The following is a 22,358-nucleotide window of genomic DNA, read 5'->3' on the forward strand; positions in this document are numbered from 1 at the left end:
ATGTTTTTACATACAAGTGTGTATGTCTGTATGTAAAGTGAAACATGAAATAAATGTGCATGCACCCACAGTTTTTATTTATACATAACATGCAAGTTTCATATGTTGCTGGTTTTTTTAAATATATGTCCACACAAAACCAATTTAGAAACCTACAAGAGGGGGGTATAATCACTATTACAAATACAGTCTAGTATTTTAGGTACACCAAGTGACCACACATACCTTCTCTTAGGAAGCACTGTCAATCTTAGAGCTTTCCAAATCAAGGCATCTTCTAGAATTTAGGTAGTACCTTTTTTTTCTAAACATTTTATCCAACAACAATGTATGTTAACATACTATTTTCTTGCTTAGCCTTGGCAATTTCACCTTTTAAATATTTGCAGATGTTTATGCCCCCATTCCCATCTCCTGTTGTGATCCAGCCAAGTTGTAAGTTTCATTCTTTCAACCTTTTCTATAACTTAGTTTTTCCATCCCTCTACCCCTTAATTAACTTCATGGATCACATTGTTGGATGCTAATATTTTAAAAAAGAGTCAGGCATCAATATATTTTAAAACTGCACTAAACATAAATTACATTATAAAATAAAACATTATGAGCTTCTGAAAATGGAAAAAAGAATGGTATTGATTACTGAAGGGTTCTCACTTCCTGTAAACATTTCTATCTCCCTCTCTCTCTCTCTCTCACACACACACACACACACTTTAAAGGAAAACCAGAAACAAGAGTTTAATTAAACACCGCTAGTCTGAATTTCAAATCACTGAATAAACAGATGGCCATGCTTCATAGACCGCCCGCAGTCTCCTTCAATTAACTGGGATTGGTATTAATGTAATGTCATGGAAACTACAAGATTTGAACCAAAGAAACACAGACACACACATATATATATATGTTTGTGTGTGATAGTTATAAATAGTATAACACTGAAGTATTTACCATTATATAAAATTGGTACCAGCAAAAAGAAATGAGGCTTCTATTTAAGGCCATCATTAAACCCAGACATCTCCTTTAAGTGTATCAGGATGCTTGCCGGTACTTGCATAGACTTCAAATTCAGCTGACTTTGTAAAGAACAGTTTTAAAAAGTTAAATAAAGGTGTCCTTCTCAGCTTTTCTGTAAACGTTCTCTAATATTGGACTTATACTTGCTAATTATTATGGTTCGCAATACTGCATTATTTAAATAGATTTGCTTACATAGGCAAGCATTTATTAAAGGAAAATCAATATGGTGTTCCTTGAGTAGAAAGATCTTCCAACACTTCTGCATTCAGTAGAACTTACCTTTACCTAAGTACTAAAAAGGACAATTGCTACTACTAACATTGAACTTAAGGGTGAACATCTACACAAATTTTCAACAGTGCAAGACAGACTTAAATACAGGGGAAATTAGAAAGATATATGACTTCAAAAGCAACACAGGATGTTTCTGATGCTCTTCAGCCTCTGTCAAATTTTAGTTCTACACCCTGTTACTTTGCTCCTCCCACTCTTTCTGCAACAGGATTCTAACTCTGCAGTACTCTTGGGATATAGTTTACCTAAATGTGAACTCCGCAGATTTTTTTCATCTCTCCCTATACTGAACACTAATAACTCTGACCATTAAGCAGTAGTCCAAATCATAAATTTTGCATCCTGACATAAGCATTTATGAAAAAGTGTTACAAGTAGTTTTTCCATTTGAGACTGGAGTCTCAAACGTCCTGGAGTTCATACAACCGGGAGGGGCGGTGAAAAGACTAAATGCAGTCCTTTCACTTGCTTTTACGTGGGAGTTGCAAAGTAAAAGTAATTCCTGCATAACTTCACCTTAAAGCTTTTGTGTTCTAGAATATTCATCCAGTATTGTATAATACAATTATCTTTTCACTGTCTGTTCCTGACAAGTTAAAAACATCCTGTCTTACATTCTCAAATCTTACATTGCAGTATGAGCTATTTTCCTAGTCATCTTTTGGTTGTTTGGTGTTGGTTTGGTTTTTTTCTCTATTCTACTTTTTACTATTTCTTCAGTCCTGTTACATTTAGCAGATCTGTTGACAAACTTGGTTTTACAATTGATGTCTCTGGTGCTTAGCACACTAACTGACTGAACAGCTCTGTGTGCAGCTGGCTGATAGGCATCGCATGAACAAAATACATTTGTGTGTCCAGGATCCTGAGACTTCCAAATGGAAGACAAGCTACCCTAATTCTTATGTTACTTTCACAATTTCTAAATAAATGTTTTGGAAGACACTTACTCTAGTCATTTGGTTCTGCCTTTTCCCCTTCCTTTGGAGAAGAAAAGAGAGATGAAGAACAAATTCACTTAAATATCCACTTAAAATAGTACTTAAAATATTTTTGGAGGGAAAAATGCAATTTTATAGCATTTTTGTATCGAAGGGACACTCTTATGTTAAACAGCCCTCTAGTTATCTTAGTCCCTTACAGAAGGCTTCCAGTCACAAGCATTCTGTGTTTAACACAGTATTAGGCTTATAGCAGCACTTCTTTACAGGAAAACAAGTCACTTAATACCTAAGAAATAGAGGACATCCTTTCAGTGCAATACAAAATCTTCTGAACAGAATAAAAGTTCACATGGTTGTTAATTTGGTTTTTTTAAGTAAAATGACCCATGTAAGCAACAGATGGAGACTAATTCATAGATTTCAAGACAATACTGACATATGTATAATATATGTATCTGACATATGTATAATATATATGTATTTATATGCAAATAAATTATACACATGTAGAATGTAGTCTGAAATAATGTTAATATTTTAATTCCCCACTCATAGAAATACTTTATTTGGAATTTGTAAACTAATTATGGAGAAAGATAGCAACTTTTGGAAAGATTTATAAAAGTAGCAAATACCTGAAGTACTCACAGCAGTGGAGTAAGGGGTATGAGCTCCTGTATTTTCAGCCCAGCAGCCACAACCATAAAGAGCTGCCTAAGGAAAAAGTGCATCTTTCATAAATTTAAGTATATAAGGGTTTTGGTTTGTTTCCTTCCCTCCAAAAAAAAAAAAAAAAACAAAACCAAACCCAAAAAAACCCCAAACAACCCCACAACATGAAAAAACCCAAATCAACAACAACAACAAAAAAGAAATATCCAAGTATTAATACAAAAGATAAATAAGAAAATCATAACAGTCAAAATTGCAATTCTAAACCATTTTGCTCCATCTTCTTTTACTGTTCTTCAGAACTGAGTGATTATCATAGATGTATGATATTCTAACCTAACTTCACAGAAAATGAGGGTACAGATATCAAAAGACAAAATAATGCCTGCTATTGCCTGTTTATATAAAGTCCCTTTCACTCTGCTATTCCAAAGGAAAATCTTAAATAGACTTCAAAAGAGAACTGCTTTTAGGACAGTGGCAAAAGTCAACGAAAAATACAGCTGTACAGCAATGGAGTATGACATTGCCGATGTACCTCAAAATTCTCCCACCTAACAACAGTAAGGAATGCCTATATCTGATGTGTTGTTTTAATACCTTTGTCACTTCTACCAATCCACAAGATGATTTAAAAATTAATTCGGACAGCTTCCCTAAATGTTGATGAAAATCTTATTTAAAAACACTCTTAAGCATTTAAGAGACTATTTGTGGTATTAAAGAGTACTTAAGCTCAAGAAACTAACTTACTAACAGTTCTTGCAAAAGGTAACTAACTACAGAACAACTTTTTACCTATCAATGTTTTATAACACTGATGGAGGACACTAAAAACAAAACTTGCATTCCAATGAAGTGATAATGCCTCCAGAGTTTAACAGGAAGGAAGGGAGAACATCAGTTCACTATCGCAGCTCTTGCTTAGTGTCACAATTGCTGAACAATCATTCCCAACTAAAAAGGTATAATCACCTGACCAACTCTTCCAGGATGCTTTAGTGCTAAACCTCCACTGGAGACAGCAGCAGCAACATTTCCTTCTTGGTCAACAACCACTGCACCAACTGTATCCAATGTTCCTGAGTCATTCTCCTGCAGGACACACAAACAGAAACAACTACTAAAAATAGCATATTAAAGTCAGGTTATACTTCTCAGCAGTGTGGAAACTAACGTGCACAAAACCAAGTGGCAGGCCGATCAACAAAATGGATTTGCTATTCATGCATATTGTACCAATTGTCCTGCCATAAATCCTCCCAATATGCTTTCTTGCCTCAGACAGGACCTGAAGAAAACTTCTCTGGAAACGAGAAGGTAATAGACACCTCAGAACTCACCCAATGCTTAGATTACCTGCCTTTACTCACAAAAGTGCCAAAAAATGCCGTTTTATTAGTGGTGGGCACTTGTTCACTAAGAAATGATTCAGCAATTCATTCCAGAGAGGCCCTATCAAAAGGCCTTTCCCAAAAGCTTTGAGATGGCATTTTCAGAGATTCTGATCTTTAAAGCTATGTATGATTAAAAAAAAAAAAAAATATCCACAAGAAGCAGCTTACCATGTAAAGAGAAAATTCTGATATTCTGAGAGACAATAAATAGAAGCCTTGAGAAGGAATCTCCCCAGGACAGATTCTTTCTCCCAGACTCGTTCTCCCTCTGGGTCACTAGAAAAGCATCCTTACTTCCATTGCTTCCAAGTCAGATTTGCTCCCCTAAGAGCAGGGGTCTTTCAGCATTCATTCCTGATGCAAGGAATGCATCCTCTGCCTACTGTCTCACAAACACTTCAGCTATCTAATCCTGAATCTTTCTGTTCTTCCCCCCTTACTTAATACACCACATTCAGTCACTCTAAGAGAAAGAGCAGTCCTCTCCTCTCTGCCTAGGCTTGCCATAGATTCCCTTCTCTGCAGAACCCAGGCCAACGCACTCTGACTTCATGCCCAATCACATACTTTTGATGGGACACACCATGCAGCGTACATAAAATAAAATGAATAAACACAACCGATACATCATCCATCACATACTCCACAGATGAACACTGCTGTTGCACAAGCCCTCAAGCCTTTAAGCTGATCAATCTTTCCTACATAAAAACTTAGCAGCATTAAAAAAATCCTACATAAACTTACCCAAGCAAATAAATGCAAAGGATGTTAAGCTATTCATATAAATGCATATTTTTTGGACTGGGATCCAGAGGGAGGAAGAAAAAGAAAAAAAATCTACACCCAACTATTCAACTTCAAATTATCAAGTTCCCATCACCTATTAAAATTTCTTTGGGCATATGATATCACTTGTCAAGCAGAACTCTTAGGTGACTCATGCTGATGATACTCTGGCCAGACTTGATTTAAAAGATAACACCTGAGTTAATACTGCACCAGTCTTAGAAGGAAAAATATGCAATGCAGCACTACAGTGCTCAACAGTATTTTTTCAAGCAACTGGAACTCTTAAGCAGTACTGTCATCCTTGGCTTTTACCCAGAGTAACGGCAAATTTCTTCTCTTCACCTACACCTAGATATTCCTGAACGAGTTCTACACTCAGAACCTGGCACTAACCATATTCAATATTAAAACAGAAGGATGGCCTAACAGTAAAGCAGAATAACTGATTAGAAAAAGAGAGGTGAAAAATTATAGAACTAGAGTCTCAACAAGCATTGGGAAGAAGAGTTAGTTGAAAAGCAAAGGAAGGTAAAAACCAGGATCAGGGAATGTAGGAGAAGGAGATGCAAAAGGAATTTTGAGGAAGGGAGCAAAGAGGATAAGAAAATAGCAAGTTCCCTTCCAAGTTGCAAAGACAAAAGAAAATTAAGGAACCCTTCCTTAACATTTCATGGGCAAATGTATTCCACATCTCCCAGGACTGCCAGCCACAATGTAATTCAGGTGTTGTTAACCCAGTTAGAACAATACTATTCAGTGGATTGAAAAGATCTTGCAGCAGAGCAGGCTGCTCACTGCAGGTGCAGACTCCCATCCTTGGTGGTTTTCAAGATCTTAAAGCTCTTCCCAATGTCAATTTTCCTAAGATCCTATGACTTCTATATAGAGAACAACTACTAATATGATGCAGATTTTGTTGTCTATCCCCTGCCGCCTTTTATCAAAGGAAATTATACCCACAACAAACAACTTGATTAATAGACAACTACAGATATGAAAATCAACCCTGTCAAAGTTAGGAAATGCCAGAATTAAGGCCACCTGTGTAATCTTAATTCATATTAAGTCAAACACTTGGGGTTCCCATAATGAACAGAAATACATTTAGAAGCATGAGGCTTAGTGTGGATCAGCATGTTTTCCATATCATCTGACAGCAAAGAAAAAAATGCTTGCAGCCTCCTTTGCAGCACCTGTAAAACTATTTGCTCAATCTGCCATCCATCTTCCGCATTAGCTCTCACATGCATAAAATATTTGCCTTCAGTAGCTATATTACTAATTTCTTTTTTTAAAAGGTATTTTATTCAAAAACCCACAAGCATTTACAAGTATATGTTGCATGGAAAATTTCTTCACCATTATTTCCTTTAAAAGATCTATTTCAAATAAGTATTCGCTGTCAATTCAGTATAGTTTGCTTGCTTTGGCTTGTTTTATTTTTAGATGGGGCAACTTAGGAGGCTGGAAACCTTTTCTAAGGGAAGTATTTTTTTAACCTGGCCTACATAACCTTCTGAAGGAAATCTGTATCCCTGAAGCAAAGGAATTCCATATACTCCTTCTCAGTAATATAAGTTTGGGGTTTTTTTGTGATCAGAAAAAGAATCACTGCTGATGCTATATTTATCCTTACTCAATGAACTGAAAATCAGTGAGGATCAGTTCTATTCCATATCCAATGGGAAAAATATGTTGTCAGATCTATTCTAGACCTATTTTTATGTTTGCTCCCATTTCAACATTAGTGACTTCATATACTTAGAAGTGACACCATGAATCAATTCTGTAGTTCAGTACTAAAATTTTTCCACATATGTAAACTGTATTGACAACCCTATGATTTCTGAACCAGTAAATGAAGAGCTCGTCTCAATTTAACAAAGGAACTTTCTTTACTTCTCCATACAAAAAGGCATTATGCGCCTGAGGAGTTCCAGGAAGAATGCACCTGATGAGAAGACTTTCATTGTCACACATTTCATCTCTTCAAACCATATAAATGTTGAAAAATACAGGATCCCATCAAGCTAGTATCAAGACAATCAAAAGAAATATGTTAAACACTACAATTCATGAACTCTAAAGTAAGTCCAAATTCTATATGGGTCTAACAGGGACTAAACAAGATCCACCTTCCTTGCCCTTATCTTTTTACGTATCTTAGATTTAAAAATTTTGCAAGTTCCAAAGGAAACTTGATTATAACTTGGTGATATCTGTTAAGAAATTCGATACCTGACTTTAGCTAATAACTTAAACTAACACATCCATTGCAAAAGCAGTTTGGGGATTTTAACAATGTAGTATTGCAACCTAAATAAAATCTATTATGTAGTTAATATTTTACATGGAAACAACTTAAAGTCAATGTGAAAAGTAAGGCCTCACATGACTGACTTAATTTGCACCTTGCAACAGGAAAGGAAGTTAATTTCATGAAATCATGGACCAAATATTCAAACTTAGCTAAGAACATGCACACAAAGCTGGAATATGCTCATCTGCACAAATGCAGACTTCTATCAAGTATTTTAGAAATCTCATCCTTACCAGCTTCTGCACATAAAAAAACCCCATAAATAGTCATCATTCTACAAGCCCCTAAGGAAGGAATTAACAGTTTAGGAGAGCTCTACCCAGTGCCTGCTGAAAGATATCTACACACAGGGCCTTTTCCCTCTCAGCTTGAGATGGTAAAACGTAATTACCATTAAATCTAACCTCCAAGTATCATAACTGACAAATGCAAAATGAATCAGATTGAAGCAATTAATATCTATATGCTATTACCCAACTATCCACACAAATAAATAGGACTTTATATTTGATGATAATTAGGTCAAGTAGGTTCCTCTAAAAATATGGTTTTTTACAGTATCCTCCTACTCAAATCACAACAGGGCAACACATAAATCTTCTAGTATATCCCACGTTGGCCCCTTACAGATCAAGTGGGAACAGAGAGAAGCACACAAGTAGATAACATTATCTAGAAAATAACATCTTTTAAAATCCCAGACTTAAGGTGTTCTTGATGCAGCAGTATTTAACGAGGTGAGAGGCAATCTTATAAGCAACATTTTATTAAAGTATTGTAAGGAAATTCTTATAAATTCATCTGAGTCAAGGGAAAATGTCACTATTCTGTAAGCACTGAGACCAATTCATACATACCAATTTCTAGAAACACTATCCTCTAGGGCAACTGAGAGCATAGCATGATGTACTCTCACAGCAATCTAATCTTGACAAAAGTATGCATGATTGGTACAACGTTCATGTGTTTGAAAAGGGGCAGTTACAGTCTAATCATACAAAGATCGACAAACAACCCTAGCCTTTCCAGTTTAATAGTTGTCTGGTACATAAACAGAACATTTTGTCTGACCTCCATGTTCAAGATGAGGGACTTATTTCATACTGTATTCCACAGGGAAGTTTTGCTGGTTTGTTTTTATTTTAACTGGAATGGATGAAAAATATTTAGGTTTCTTTTCCCACATTAAATGGATTTTGAAGTATACTTTGGAAGTCTAAAAAGTATTATCATCATCAAAGACCATTTCAGCGTGGATGCGTAACAGAAAATTTATTTCTTTTTTAAGGAAAAGGAAATGCATAAAATTCAAATTCCTTTTCAAACTGCAAGAATAAATAAGACAGACACTACGATTGCCATATTCAACTGCTACACCTACAATTACCTTCACACAGCCATAAAAAATTTGATTTGAGGAAAAAGCTAAGTGATTAAAATTCACCACATATAATGGGAATGATGCATATTGCTATGCATTGACTGTTGCTCACCCAAAGAGTTCAAGCTGGCACTGGCTAAAAGTTCACGTGGTACATTCAAGATGATCAATGACAAAAATTATAATGCACAAAATACTTCAAAGAATGTTTTTCTGTTGAACAAAGACAGATGTATTTTTCTTTTCTAAGTATGTTCAGCATTATTGCTTCAATACAGTAACTGAAGAATATGAAACTGCTGATTCCATATATATAATTAAAACTGTTGTATACATACTTGAGTACATATGTTAAACTAGATAAAAACGAAATCAGTTTTAAAACTCAAACTAAATAATGTTATTTATGGAGTTATATAACTAGCCTATAAAAAACTAACTTATAAACACTAACTTATAAAAAAATCCATGTGCACTGGAAATTCTTAGTGCCACTTATTCAAACCAAGGAGAGGACAGCTCCTCTCACAAGTAACTTCAGCATAGCTTTAAAAAAAATTTGTAGTAGCAGAAGACAAATTAAAAAATAGAGCTTTTAGCCAAACTCTACTAAGCTACTTTCAATGATCATTTCCTCTAGTAGAAGACAGGTTAACAGTAAGACGACAAACATTTACTTCTGATGTTTACTGGTGCTTGAGGTGAGAACTTCAGAATGGCATCTGGCTGAATTAACACATCATAGCCAGGCCCCTATGAATATGTTTAGTTAATTCACACACAAACAAAAATGATTTCTTAACTATGTAAATCAATATATAAGTCACTACAAATTAAAAAAAGTCCCAATCTTCACACCTTCAAAATTCAGTGAAGTTATTAAAGGATCTTCCTGTGTGCAATTGCATAACACTCTACAAATCCTACACTGGGTAAACAATGAAAAACAGAGCAAAAAGAAAATTCCATTTACTCAGGATATAAAGTCCTTCAGTAAGTTACACTGCTTAGTTTTTCCATACACTCTTTATTAAACAGCCTCATTCTTTTTAAGCTTGGTATAATTTAACTTTTATTGAAAAGTAATTTTTAAAACTGTATGTTTATTTTTAGCTGGTGAAATTTATCAGCAGCTAAAACTTCCAAGTAATTTCAGCTACTATCTCTTCACATAGGCCTTTTAGTTATTCAACTTCAACTTCATTAACAACCTTTCTACCTTGCTCTTTTCCCAACTTCTAAAACTTCATAGACAAACAAATGACCAGAACTTACAACTGTGCAGTACTGGCAACAGAGGCATATAAGCTAATCTGCAGCATAGGGTTGGAAAAGGCAAGTCAAACTAGACAACAGAACAGCTACAAAGTCCTGCTGAAAGGGACAGGTCTGCTCCATCATCAGCTCCAGAGAAGCACAGCAAATAAAATTAAATGAGTATTTATATTAAAGCTTGACTTTGTCCAGAAGATTAACTTTTAATTATTCAAGTATTTAAATGTTTTTTAAACAATTATTTGTAAACCCTTTATGAAAGCTCAGCTTTGACAGTACGAGTTTTGGGATGACGGATCATGTGCCTTACCCTTGCAAAATGACCCTTTTCTAATAGCTTAGAGAGAATTATTCTACTTTTTTTCATTTCTAAAACCTCAACTTCCTGCAAGGCTGCAATTACCTTACACTCTGTGGATAACACAAGCAGTCCACATCAAGAGCATGGTTTGGTTTTCATCCCCCCTCCATGGACAGGATGTGCCCAGAAAGTTGACAAAACTGGTGTGTTATGTTACTGGACTACTTACCGGTGAGTAGAGTTCTATTTGATCACCTCCTTTACCTACCATCATTGGCCTTTGGGGGTCTCCCACAAACGCTGCACATGACTCTGGAGCCCTTGAAATTTCAAATTGCAGGTCGGTAAGCTCATGCATTGGCATATGTTTCAAGCATTGACTTGCCCCTTATTACACGAACATCAATACTGTACAGAGACCCCTCCTCCCTCAGTTAGGTTTTAACACTGTAGTTTCACAAGGGGGGTATGTGAAGTTCTGTAAACAGGAAAAGTTCCAAAACGAATAACTAACTTTTCCCCCCCCTCTACCCTTACTTTATTTACATGTCTTATACCTCCTTGAAAATAGAAAAATTAGCACCCTGCTAGGGAAAACTTCTTATCTAAGAACACAGACGAAAAATGTATAATTTATCACTGGTTTGCACTTGCACAGACTACAGAGAATAAACTTTTTTGCAAATTCTCTGGGATTTATACGTTATTCATATCAACATATGCAACTACATAAGGCAGTGGTCAGTCAGCTTACCAAAACAAAGAGAAATGGCCAATCTGAAAGCCCACAGGCCCCAAATAAAGCATAAGCATTTAAATTAATGAGCTCTACTTTGATATTCAACAGTAAACACAAATACTGTGGTTGACATTCTCAAATGGTAACAAAGGCTCTAAATTCAAACTAAAAGTGAGGAGAACAGCGGGAATCCTACTAGTTTTGTAGTAAAAGTAATATGGGCCAGGTCAATGCTAGATGCATGCACAGATGCACATGTTTACCTACCTGATATTTCAAATTTCACCAATTCCAGCTCCATAATGCAGTGCGCTCAGGAAACATTAAAAAGTGGGAAACAGTGACAGAGATCCCAAGCTAAAGAAAATGTTTCAGTAAATATCTGTTTGTGTTTACATTTGTCATATTTCCAGTGCAAAATGAGCAAAATATTTTTCATAGCACAAATAAGATACAAAGTGACAGGCTGGTTTTCAAATAGCAAGGCAGAAAGTTTTAATTGCACTAAGTTATCATTGCATCATCTAAACATTAGGATGGTCAAGGAGAAGTGGCTTCTGATGCTACATTAGTCTCATCACATATGACATGAAATTTATTAGAAATCAGCTGTAAATTTAGGATGACACAACAAAATTTTAACCAAGAACTAACCTTTTCATTTGATTGTCGTCTTTTCTTTAGTTGAATGAGATCTGTTTCCACCTTTTCGGCCAACTCCAGCTTCCTCTTGTTCCTCTTAAAAGCTGCTAAGCTAAACCCTACAAAAAGAGTTCAAAAGCATTTAACTAAGTAAAATTTACTTAATTTAAACAAACATTGATAAATTGATGTTTTGGAAGTCTCATCCCCCACATTTTTACTGATGCAAAAAGCATCAATAAAAAAGTCAACAATTAAGTATTTAAGTTTCAGTACAAGATGTTTACATCTTTTCCTAAGTGAAAAAGTTCTACTACTGTTCTGCAACAGTCATGGGTAAAATATCTAGTAGAAACAAGTCACTGAACACATATGGAAGCTATGTTGGTCTAAATATCTCTCTGTTTGGCAAAGCAGCAGCACTGCACAGAAGAGAACGGAATAAGTGGCTTGTGTTAAAATTATTGTTTTTGACTGCTGACAAGTAAATAGATACCATGTGAGCTCATTCTGATATCCATAAAATTAGGCTACTATTTTATTACCTTAATTGCATATCTGTATGTTTACCCATATATTTAAAGCCACACAATGGTCTAGCAATACTTTTATGTTCCATAATCCAACACAGTCTAAAGACCACCTAGGTCTTGAAAAGACAAACATGTATTTTCCACATCTAAGTCCCACATTCAGAAAGCAAGTGTTCTCTAAAGTGGACTAAAAAAAAAAAAGTTATGCTTAAGAGACCAAAATGACATGTTCCTATTTTAGAAGTTTCAGTTCATGAAAAAATTGCAGATATTGACATAGTTAGTTTAAATTAGTTTTGACTTAATATTACCCACAGATTGTTTTAACATCCTCTTCGAAATGTAGAGAAAAGAGGAGGGGGGAAAATGTCTTTTGTCACTTGTTTAGTCATGCAAAATCAAGCTATTAGGAGGGCAGAAGTATACACAGGTAAGTCAAATTCAATGGAAGTTAAAAAGCACAGGTTTCCCATTTAATCTTAGAACTTAAAAAATCTGAAAAAATATAATTTTAAATTAAATTCTCAATACAGCTATATCACCATTATTCAGATGGCTGGAACAGCTGCAAATACAGTCTATGAATAAAATCAATATTGCAGAGCCAACAGAACACAAAGCCTTCATTTACAATTCTCAAAGTACACAGACGGTCAGCATTTTACTTCTTTGAAACCTTCCCCATGCAGGTGCCAAAATCACCTAGTGAACTCTCCTTTAAACCTGTTTTCAAGTACATAAAACTGCACCTTAAACTACCACAGTTATTCAAGTATATAACCTAAAGTAACAAGAAAGCTGTCATTTATCTCCAAAAACCTAATGAATACAAGTTTCTTAAAACTGTAAACACATATTAATCTGCCATCGCCAAGAAAAGAACTCTTTCTACCACACAGAGCTGATTAATGCAGCTACTTTGGACAACACATTTCTATGTTTGAAATGAGGTGCAAGAGGTAAAAAAAAAACAACACTTTATAAGAGGGAACAGGCAAAGAATCATTCAAGTCTAGTACTAATTGGGGGTGGGGAGGAACAAACAAAAAAACCTCACACAGATGAAAAGTTTGTTAAACAGAAGCGCCCCAAAATAAACCAAGCCAGCACATTGTTTTTAACAGAATTTTTAAACAGGAGGACTTGTAAGTTGACATGACCTCAATAAATATAGCTAATACCTATGGGCAGAGCCACAATATGGATGAGTAGGAATGGTGCCTGGCCTTAGTACTCATCAAAAGTAAGTATTACACAAAGTATTACACAGAGATAAATATACCTAAGCCTCTTATCTACTGCTGCCATTGTCTCCCGCCAATTCAGAAAAAAGGTGTACCTAGAGAAGAAAGACAAATACGAGGGTGCAGGAGACCATATGTGAAAACCTGAACATGAGAAGTTCTCCTTATAGTCCAGAATCTAATGCTAGTGGTGTCCTGAAACTTTCTGCAGTATTTGCATGTTCACCAGTTCAAATATGTGCACAAAGATCACATCAAAACTAGCGAACACATGGGCTAGTTCCAAGCTGCCCTGCCAGCTACACAAAGTGCTGCTATACAGCCTCTCAGCATCATCACTCCAACTATACCTTGGTTGCTACTTATCCTGTCATTTTTTCCATAATGTATGAAATTCTCCAAGCTTAAGAGAGAGGTTTCATTTACTGAAATCCTTAGTCTCTAGCTAAGCAATTAAACAATTTTCAGATTTTACCTTGTGCTTTAAGATTCTATTTGTCTTTCCAAAACAAGTAAAAACCCAAAGATTTGCTCTGAAGGATCTAATTGTTCACAGTAACTTCTGATCTGCATTGTTAATTCAAAGCGGTATCAGTATGCTAAGAAAAATAGGGTGGCAAACTGGTCATTATTAGCAGAAGCATACATTTTACTAGGCAATAAGAAACACCAAGTATGAAACTAGGCTAGCAATGTACCACCTTGTCCATGTTTATGGAACGGATGACTACCCTACAAAGCAATGACTTTGGTTAACAAAAAACTGTACTTAGTCCTCAGGTGTCAGAAGTATTTTCAATCCCTGGGTACCGCAACTGCCTTTCAACTGTGTGCTGGGGTAAAGACTTGTCATGCATTTTCTCTCTATTGCTTTTCTTACTTTGCTAGTCTCATATGTGGGAGAAGTGGTGCAGTGCATGAAGGACTCTTTCACTGGATGATCAGATATCCAGAGCCCCAGGAGATACTGCGGCATGTGTTTTTTGCCTATCTTAGACCATGTCAAACGGACAGATAAAGAAAGTTTTCTAGTAACATAGAAAGATGTAGATTGGAATGGATCTTGGGAGGTCATGTACTCCAACCTCCTAGGAAAAGGAAGTCCAATTCAAAAGGGCTGCATAGGAACTTTTCAAGCTTTGAATACCTTCGAGGATGGAGATTTCACAACTCCTCTGGGCCCCTGTTCCAGTATTTGATCAACTTCATGTTAAAAAAGATTTTTTTTTTTTTTTTAAGTTAATCAAAATCTCACATATTCTAATTTACATTAGTCCTCTCTCATCCTATCCCTATGCATCAGATACCACCATACCTAAGGAATATAACACTAAAACGCACAAACACAGAACAGTCTAGGTCAAGGAAGCTACCATGTTTCCCTAGTAAAATACACAAACTTACCCAGCTTCCTTCATCACAATATCTACAAAACTTAATCATCAGCTCCTATTGTGACAGATAGGGTAATACTTTTCACATAGAAAATTTCATACCATTACGCTAGAGAGAGATATTAGAGAGGTGCCAGTCATGCTTCCATACTTCCAGATGACATGAATTTTTACCAGGAGCAGCTGAAGGTCTTTTGTGAGGGGTGGGAAGGGGATTGTTTTGGGGAAGTCCTTTTTCAGAGGTGGAGGAGGGTAGGTTTTTTAATATCATACCTCCCTTCCCAGAGTTACTTATACGAATTAATATATTAACTCAATCACTCTCAAGTTTTATTCAGTTTAGCATGAAATGTCATACCTTTCCATACTCTGAGGGAAAGAAAGTCTATTCAGACATCCCTAGAGTAGAAATTCTTGTGCTCAGGCTACATTCAACTTCAGAATAGTTTTTAGGATTAACTTTCATCTGAAAGTTGAAGATTTTGTTTTAGCAAGGACTGATGAATAATTGCCTTTCATTATTTAGGGAAAATAATTATTATCAGTGATTATCAATTCCTCTTAGCAGGATAAAATAGCTAATACCTCCAAAGTGACCAAAGAAATGTGAAACAAAGGACCAGTTTGTAAAACAAAATGTAGCAATTTCTCTTTTTTCCTCTGACAGATTTATGCCCAATTTCAGATGATCAGTTAAAAACAGTGTCTTGAATCTCAGATTTTTTTTTCCCAGAATAAGGGAATAAAGACTAATAGCGAGTGAAAGGCTGCCTGCCCTCTGTTTATTCCTGCCTTTGCGATGTTCTATCTATGTAAAACCACTATAAATGTCATTAAACTGGCTAGTACTCTGGTTGCTTTGTCTTGCTCTACTAGTGACAAAAGAAACAAGAAAACACAAGTGAGCTTCAGGCTAAACAAATGAAAGATGAAATTAAAACTTTTCTGAAAACATCCTGTAAGCTTGATCCTTGACAAAGAATATATTATAGGGTTTCAAGTTCAATGAAACGTTTTATGAACTAAAAAAAAAAATCCAGGATTCAAGTGTGCTTGGTTAATGATGCATACACAACATGGAAAAATAACCCACTGAAAAATTATTTTGAAAATAAGAACTATACACAGAAAGAAAATGCCTACACACAGTTTAAGTTCATAATTCACATGCAATCTAAAACAAAACCTCAACTTCATGGTGCAAGGATGCTGAGAAATTTCATTTGTCCTAAATGACAGCACAAAAACCACTCTCACCTTCCCCAACAAGACAGCATATTCCAAGCTTGAGAAGAGGAAAAGGACACAACAGTGTTGAAGACAGGCATGTTTTCCTAAAACAAATGCAATATAGCTACATCAGCCTGATGTTGCCTGGGCCAAGGAGAAAGGGAAGCAAGAGACGTAGAGTTTATTGGCTGGGGAGGAAGCTAGAAAGGGAGGTGTGGGAGTAGATGGAATTCTAGTTTGAAAAATTCTTGGACCACAGCCCAGAGATATTGTTGCCAGAATCTATGGAAAGGTATTAGTACAACATCCTTCAATTTTCCTCAAGAATTTAAAAGTTCAGATGAAAATCAAATATGTGCTTTCAGATAAAAGTCCCTGCCAATTACTACCCTACACAGTAATAACATGTACGCCCAAACTCATTCTTAAAAGAATTGTGTCTCGGAAGCCACAGAGTACAACCAGCCATTCTGTTTTGCTTTCTCATTTATGCATATACTGTAATAAATAGTTACTTCAGAGCTGCTGGGAGAGGAAGAAAAAAAAAAAAAAAGAACAAAAACCCCCACAGCTTCACAAAATGATTGTCTGTTAGTGTTTAAATGCCATGCTCAGGCCTCATCCAGATTAAAGACATGTAACAACTGACAAGAGAAGCATGTCAGAACTACAATATTATTAAAAGCTCAGTATTTATCACATGTCCCTGCAATGCAGCACTGGGTGCCTCTTTAAGAACGAATAATCTTCAAGGACCTGAAAACATCTTCCCAGTCCTCCACATTCTCCCTTCAACCCCGCAAGGTACCAACAGGAGCTACCCACATGTACTTTGTACTTAAATGCACTGCATTTTGGGTCTACCTGTGCTAGACAGTGGAAGCACTGGGTAGAATACTTCGTCACAGCAGAGTTGTAGAAGTTGAGACAAGTGTAGGGGTTTGCTGTGGAGAAGGCTCAGTGGCTGAGCACAGAACAGGTGGCAGTAGCTCCTGCTCAACACCACTCGCCTGCATGAGAGGTTGGTATTAGTGGATGTAGTGTCAGAAAGTGTGCTTGATAATATGATGTATTATCTATAAATGCAGGAGAAAAATCTCACAGGCACGTCTTGCTCAAAGGTAAGACTGTTATAGGTATTCCCATTTTCAAAAGGTTCCAGTGTTACTGGGTACCCTGATGAGAAAGGACCACAAGAGCTTCATTACATAATTCATTAGCACAAGATCTATCTCCTACATTATCATGGCTAGACAATATATACAGCTTTTATACAGGCTTTTTACATCGTTACCACCACTTAACAGAAAGAGATGAGAAAGTAATTTTCAGCAAGCGGGTCAGTGGAAGAAAGAGAACTTTGGTCTCTGAGTCAGTTCAGAAATGCCATCTGTGTGCCACTTGTTTGCCATAAAACTTTCACATCGTTTACTCGTTTCTTGTACTAATCCTGTTGGCACTCTGGCAGTCTGATCATTCCCGTAACTCCTTTTACCGTTATACTATGTACAAGTAAAAATTTAACCAAAAATCTTGAAAGTTCTATTATATAAGGATGCAGTCGCTAAGTAAATGAAAGACAACTGTATTCCCCATTCTACACAGTTCTTCAGAACTTTTTGTAGTCTCCTTTCACAGCCCATTAGAAATGATCCAGAGAACAGAGGTAAAAGAAAAATTATTAGAGAGAAAGTTGTAACTGCCCTATTCATGGAGTCCTTGAAACTACTGAATTGTACATACAGAACAGAATGCAAGACTAAGGCACTTTTTTTTTTAATAATAGTAAAATTGATACATATCTACTTGTTAGTTCTAGCTCAGTGTACTTTAAATAGGCCTGTAGCTGACAGGCTGTTAATTATAATACACCAACGTTTCTTGCCCAAAGTTAATGCAAAATGTTTTAGTAAAAAGTCCTGTTTCCTTAAAATTCCCATGCTTTTACAAGCCACATCTATTCCCTTACATATTTTCAGGCTAGGTTGAAAATTCAGAAAATATTTAAGTGAACAATTAAGTTTTCAAACAGAAGTAACAAATACAAACTCCTAGCACCATTAAATCACAAATCAAGTTCATGATAATACTCAAAACTTCTTATTTACAGTGGTGGAACAGCAAGCTGGGAGCACCAACACAAACTCCAATGTTTCTATTACAGGCATAACAAATTATTATACATTTGTTATATACATGCATATTAAACATTATGCAACCTATGAGTGTTCAGCAATCCTTGTTTAAAAGCAAACTGTAAACTGAAGATACTAAGAAAATTCTAAGAATATTTTTAAAACTTTGAAGTACAGATTGAGCTCTGACCAATCATATAGCACCCCCTGGCAGACATTTTTTATAGTCAACTGAAAGAACCAGAAAGAACTTTCTGCATTTTATCTTTCTATTCCATATTAAAAGAGAATGCAACTATTGGAGAGAAGCGAATTAAAAAGGAATATACTAGCAAATTAGTTAACCCACAGGAATTAAAATGATCCAGTGAATAATTCTGTTGAGCAGTTGCTAAAATAAATGGCACAAATAAAAACAGACAGATGAAAATAAATTTCATTTTAACAAAGTTATTTTAAATGACAAATTAACATCACTTATGCTTGTGTTGGGACCAAAGCCTACTAGTGCTACTTCCGACATTGCCATACTTTGACAGAGACAGCAACATGAACGAGAAAAAAAAAAACACGCACTTAGCATCAAAAGCATATAAACCACCACCCCCCCCCCCCCCGCAGCGTCTTTCTCAGAGCACTACTATATAGATCTGTTCTACATTACAAGAACTCAGGGTAAACTCTTGCTAGACATACCATTTCGTACTACTTCCTGGAAGAAATCTTTTTTCCATCAAGCTTTTCCTGCTCCATGGAAGATTTTCATTCAAAGCATCCTCTGGGTACTTCAGCCCAACTTTTTTCCTGGCTAACTTACAGCCATTCTATTGGCTGCACTTAGCTGTTCAGATTTCAGAACTGCAAGTGAAGCTACAATATTACGTTCAATTCCAGGGAGGATGTATGTCATGTCTGGCCTTAACCCCACCAGCACGTTTTTGTTTGGTTGGTTGGTTTTTTGTTTTGGTTTGGTTTTTTTATTGCCAATGAAACACATGCACTTATCAGAGCTCATTTACTTTGAATATTATGGAACAGAGGTAGTAATTTTTGCTGTTAAAAGACAAGCATCTCCTGAGAGATATCCCTCAGTCTCCTAAAATCAGATATGTATTCAGATTAACCAAGCTTCCTAATCAAATCCCCAAAACCTTTGAGTGTCTCTTCAGATCTCTTTCATTCTCACCCTAAAAACAAAGCAACAAAACATGGTCTAAGCCACTGCCCTGAGCCACTGACCGAACCTTGTAGCACAGTTCCAGCAATATGGCCAATGTTTTTCTTAATGCAATAACAGTGGAGGACAGAGCTGGGGGTGAGGCGAGGTTTGGAGGAGAGAGGCAGGCTAGGTAGGCAACACTGGTGGGAAGGTGGACATACGGTGTCACTAGAAAGACGACAATCTGCATGACACTTACGTAGAAAGGGCCCTCCCTCATTAAAGCAGCCAAGTAGCCATAAGATAAAAGGAAATATCTTTGCATTCACAAAATTGATTACAAAATAGAAAACAAAGGCGGAGTAAATAAATATCTTGCTACAAGTGGAATGCCAAATCAACCTACAGCAGCACCTACTCTGTTCAACAACATGATGTGATTTTACTGATGACACTAAGTTATTCAAGGTAATAAGAGAACCTGAGTGAATAAGGATTCTGAGTACTGACCTGACAATAAACCAGCAGATTTTATTCAGCAAGTCTCAAAATAATGAAAAAGGGGTAGCTCTTCACACAACCCATAGTTAAGTGGTGAAGCTAGAATTTAATATGGGCTCAAGAGGAAACAGCAATTTCATGGCAGAAAATGCCACTGATTACCTCCATGTATGCAGGAACCAGTAATGACTCAGGAATGTAGAGTCTGGGATAGCAAATGGGGTAGGGAAAGGGAAGTATGTATTTGCTCTGTTCTTATATTCTTCCTTAAGCATCATTTGTGGCTACTCTTGGATTCCAGTTATCAAGCTATGAGAATCCACTGCAGCTGCTTTTGTTCTTACGTAATATAACTTACTGAAGTACTTACGGTCACTTCCACATTGATAGAGTTAGAGGTACAAGCTTGCTGCATTAGTAGTTACCTTCCTTCTCTTCCCCTTTGAAGACTTAACATTGTAAGCAATTGTAAGATGCTGTCTTAAACCGTGTTATCTTTGTCAAATCAACTACTTTGCATCTACTATAGGCTGAACTGAAAAAATTCAGATAAAAGTGGTTCAGTTACTAGTGCAGGCACAGATACTTGCAGTTGAAGCTGTACCTCAAATTTACGTTGCCTATTTAGAGTAAAGTATACTTGTAACATTTATATAAGAGGTTGCATGATACAGTAAATTAGCATTTCTGAACTGTAATCACACTCTTAATACTCTGATCACACTTTCAAAGCAGTCTCTCTAGCACAGGATAACAAAGCTGTAGCATAAGCTAGTATTAGCTCTTGTATTGGCAGGAATTAAGCTCTAGTATAGGCAGGAATTAATAAATTCAGCTTTCTTGCAGACTGGAGGCAATCCAGGCAGATCACATTTCACTTTTTTTTTTTTTTTTTTTAAAACACCCACTCACTACACTGGAAAGCCACCAGATTTCTACAAATGGTAGAAATCCCATTTCCTCCCACACTTGGCAAACCAAAGACAACAAAGCAGGTGAGCCTTGACATAACCTTGATGTAGTTCAACAAGTAACACGGTTTAAAACATCATTTCAGTTTGGTGCTCAGATACTTTGATAGTTCTGAGAGAATTATGGAGTGTGACCACAAAGCTGATCGTGCAACTTTCTTTGTAACTGATCAGATGGAGAGCTCCAAAAAACCAACCACACAATCCCACAGCCTTACAGCATGTATAACATCACTCTTGCCATCTCAGGTCTGGGAAAAATGAGACAGAATAATGTGACTTCAAGAATATGTTCCATGTGCAGCACAGAGAAGCCAAAACATATGCACCTAGTTCTCCCTGCTAATACATATTGCAAGTACATGTCTAAGGTTTGGGATAGGCGGTTGGGGGGGGGGGAGTATAATTAAGTTACTAAACGTATTTTCCTGATGTTTGGCAATTACTTCATTCCTCATTTTACAAAGCTATTCAACAGTCACGTAATTTCAAGTTAATTTACCTCCAATTCTCCATGCAAGCTCTACTATAGAAATTGTAGCAAGCATAATGAAAAACTCTTCCATTTTTTGAAGTTTGTTACATTATTTTGTGCAATAGCTCGCTTCAAATGAGATCCTTTGTGGTTGCTTGGAAAAAACGTTCTCTTTAATTGCAATTTCTGAAGCACCTCTAACTTTCTCTCCCCTAGTAACACTGGAAAAAACAACTTTGGCTTTCTTAGATGTTACCTGTGAGACACCTTCCAGTTTCTTTTCAGCTATAACAATCCCATGTTGTCACACACAATGGTTACCTTCCAGCCTCACTGACCAGAAATCTATGCATTAAAAGGCTAGCTTTGCTATGGACTGGTATGGAAATCAACATAATATCATTTTCTAGAACTGAGTTTTCAGGGTTTTGTTTCTTCTTTATTGCTGTTGTGGTTTTGTTTTGTTTTAAAGAAAAATCAGATATACCACCATTAATAATTATTCTGCAAAATTAAGTTTACTAAAATGTTAGGAAAAATGACAACCTTTAAGTTGCTCAGGTAAACCAAACTAGCAGTGGTCATCCTTATTTTTAAGCCATAACGTGTAGATTTGCTCTGACCAGGGTACACTTTTGCTAGGAAGATATCATCTGGCAATTAATGTTACGATCTAACCATCTCTGTTACAACAAAACCACACTGGTACTAGAAACAACAGAAACTTTTGTGAATGCTAACAGAATTAGTCAAGAAACCTTCCTTCTGGAGTATATGCCACACATAAGTAGCAACCACTTTCTAAAAAACCAATCCACCCCCACCCAAAACAAAAACCAAAACCAACAAAACAAAACAACCACAAAACAAAAACCAGCACAAAAAACCCCAAACTTTTACGTGTTTTTTTTCTAGAGTCACAGAAACAAAGGT

General features: G+C 36.2%; 1 protein-coding gene across 8 annotated transcripts in view; it reads right to left on the reverse strand.

Annotated features, from left to right (window-relative positions):
- TASP1 (taspase 1) overlaps positions 1 to 22,358 on the reverse strand; it is an 88,663-nt gene that overhangs the window by 42,106 nt on the left and 24,199 nt on the right. For all 8 annotated transcript variants that reach the window (XR_012651615.1, XR_012651614.1, XM_075035476.1 and 5 more), the window contains exons 8-10: positions 11,796 to 11,902; positions 3,912 to 4,031; positions 2,900 to 2,978 (exon numbers count right to left, since the gene is read on the reverse strand). Coding sequence is in view for 6 of the 8 variants with exons in the window: in XM_075035476.1 (XP_074891577.1) it covers positions 2,900 to 2,978; positions 3,912 to 4,031; positions 11,796 to 11,902 (306 nt within the window). In the remaining 2 variants the exon portion in view is untranslated. The remainder of the gene's footprint in view (positions 1 to 2,899; positions 2,979 to 3,911; positions 4,032 to 11,795; positions 11,903 to 22,358) is intronic.

This window comes from Buteo buteo, chromosome 9, assembly GCF_964188355.1.
Source record: "Buteo buteo chromosome 9, bButBut1.hap1.1, whole genome shotgun sequence".
In the NCBI taxonomy this organism is placed as follows: Eukaryota; Metazoa; Chordata; class Aves; order Accipitriformes; family Accipitridae; genus Buteo; species Buteo buteo.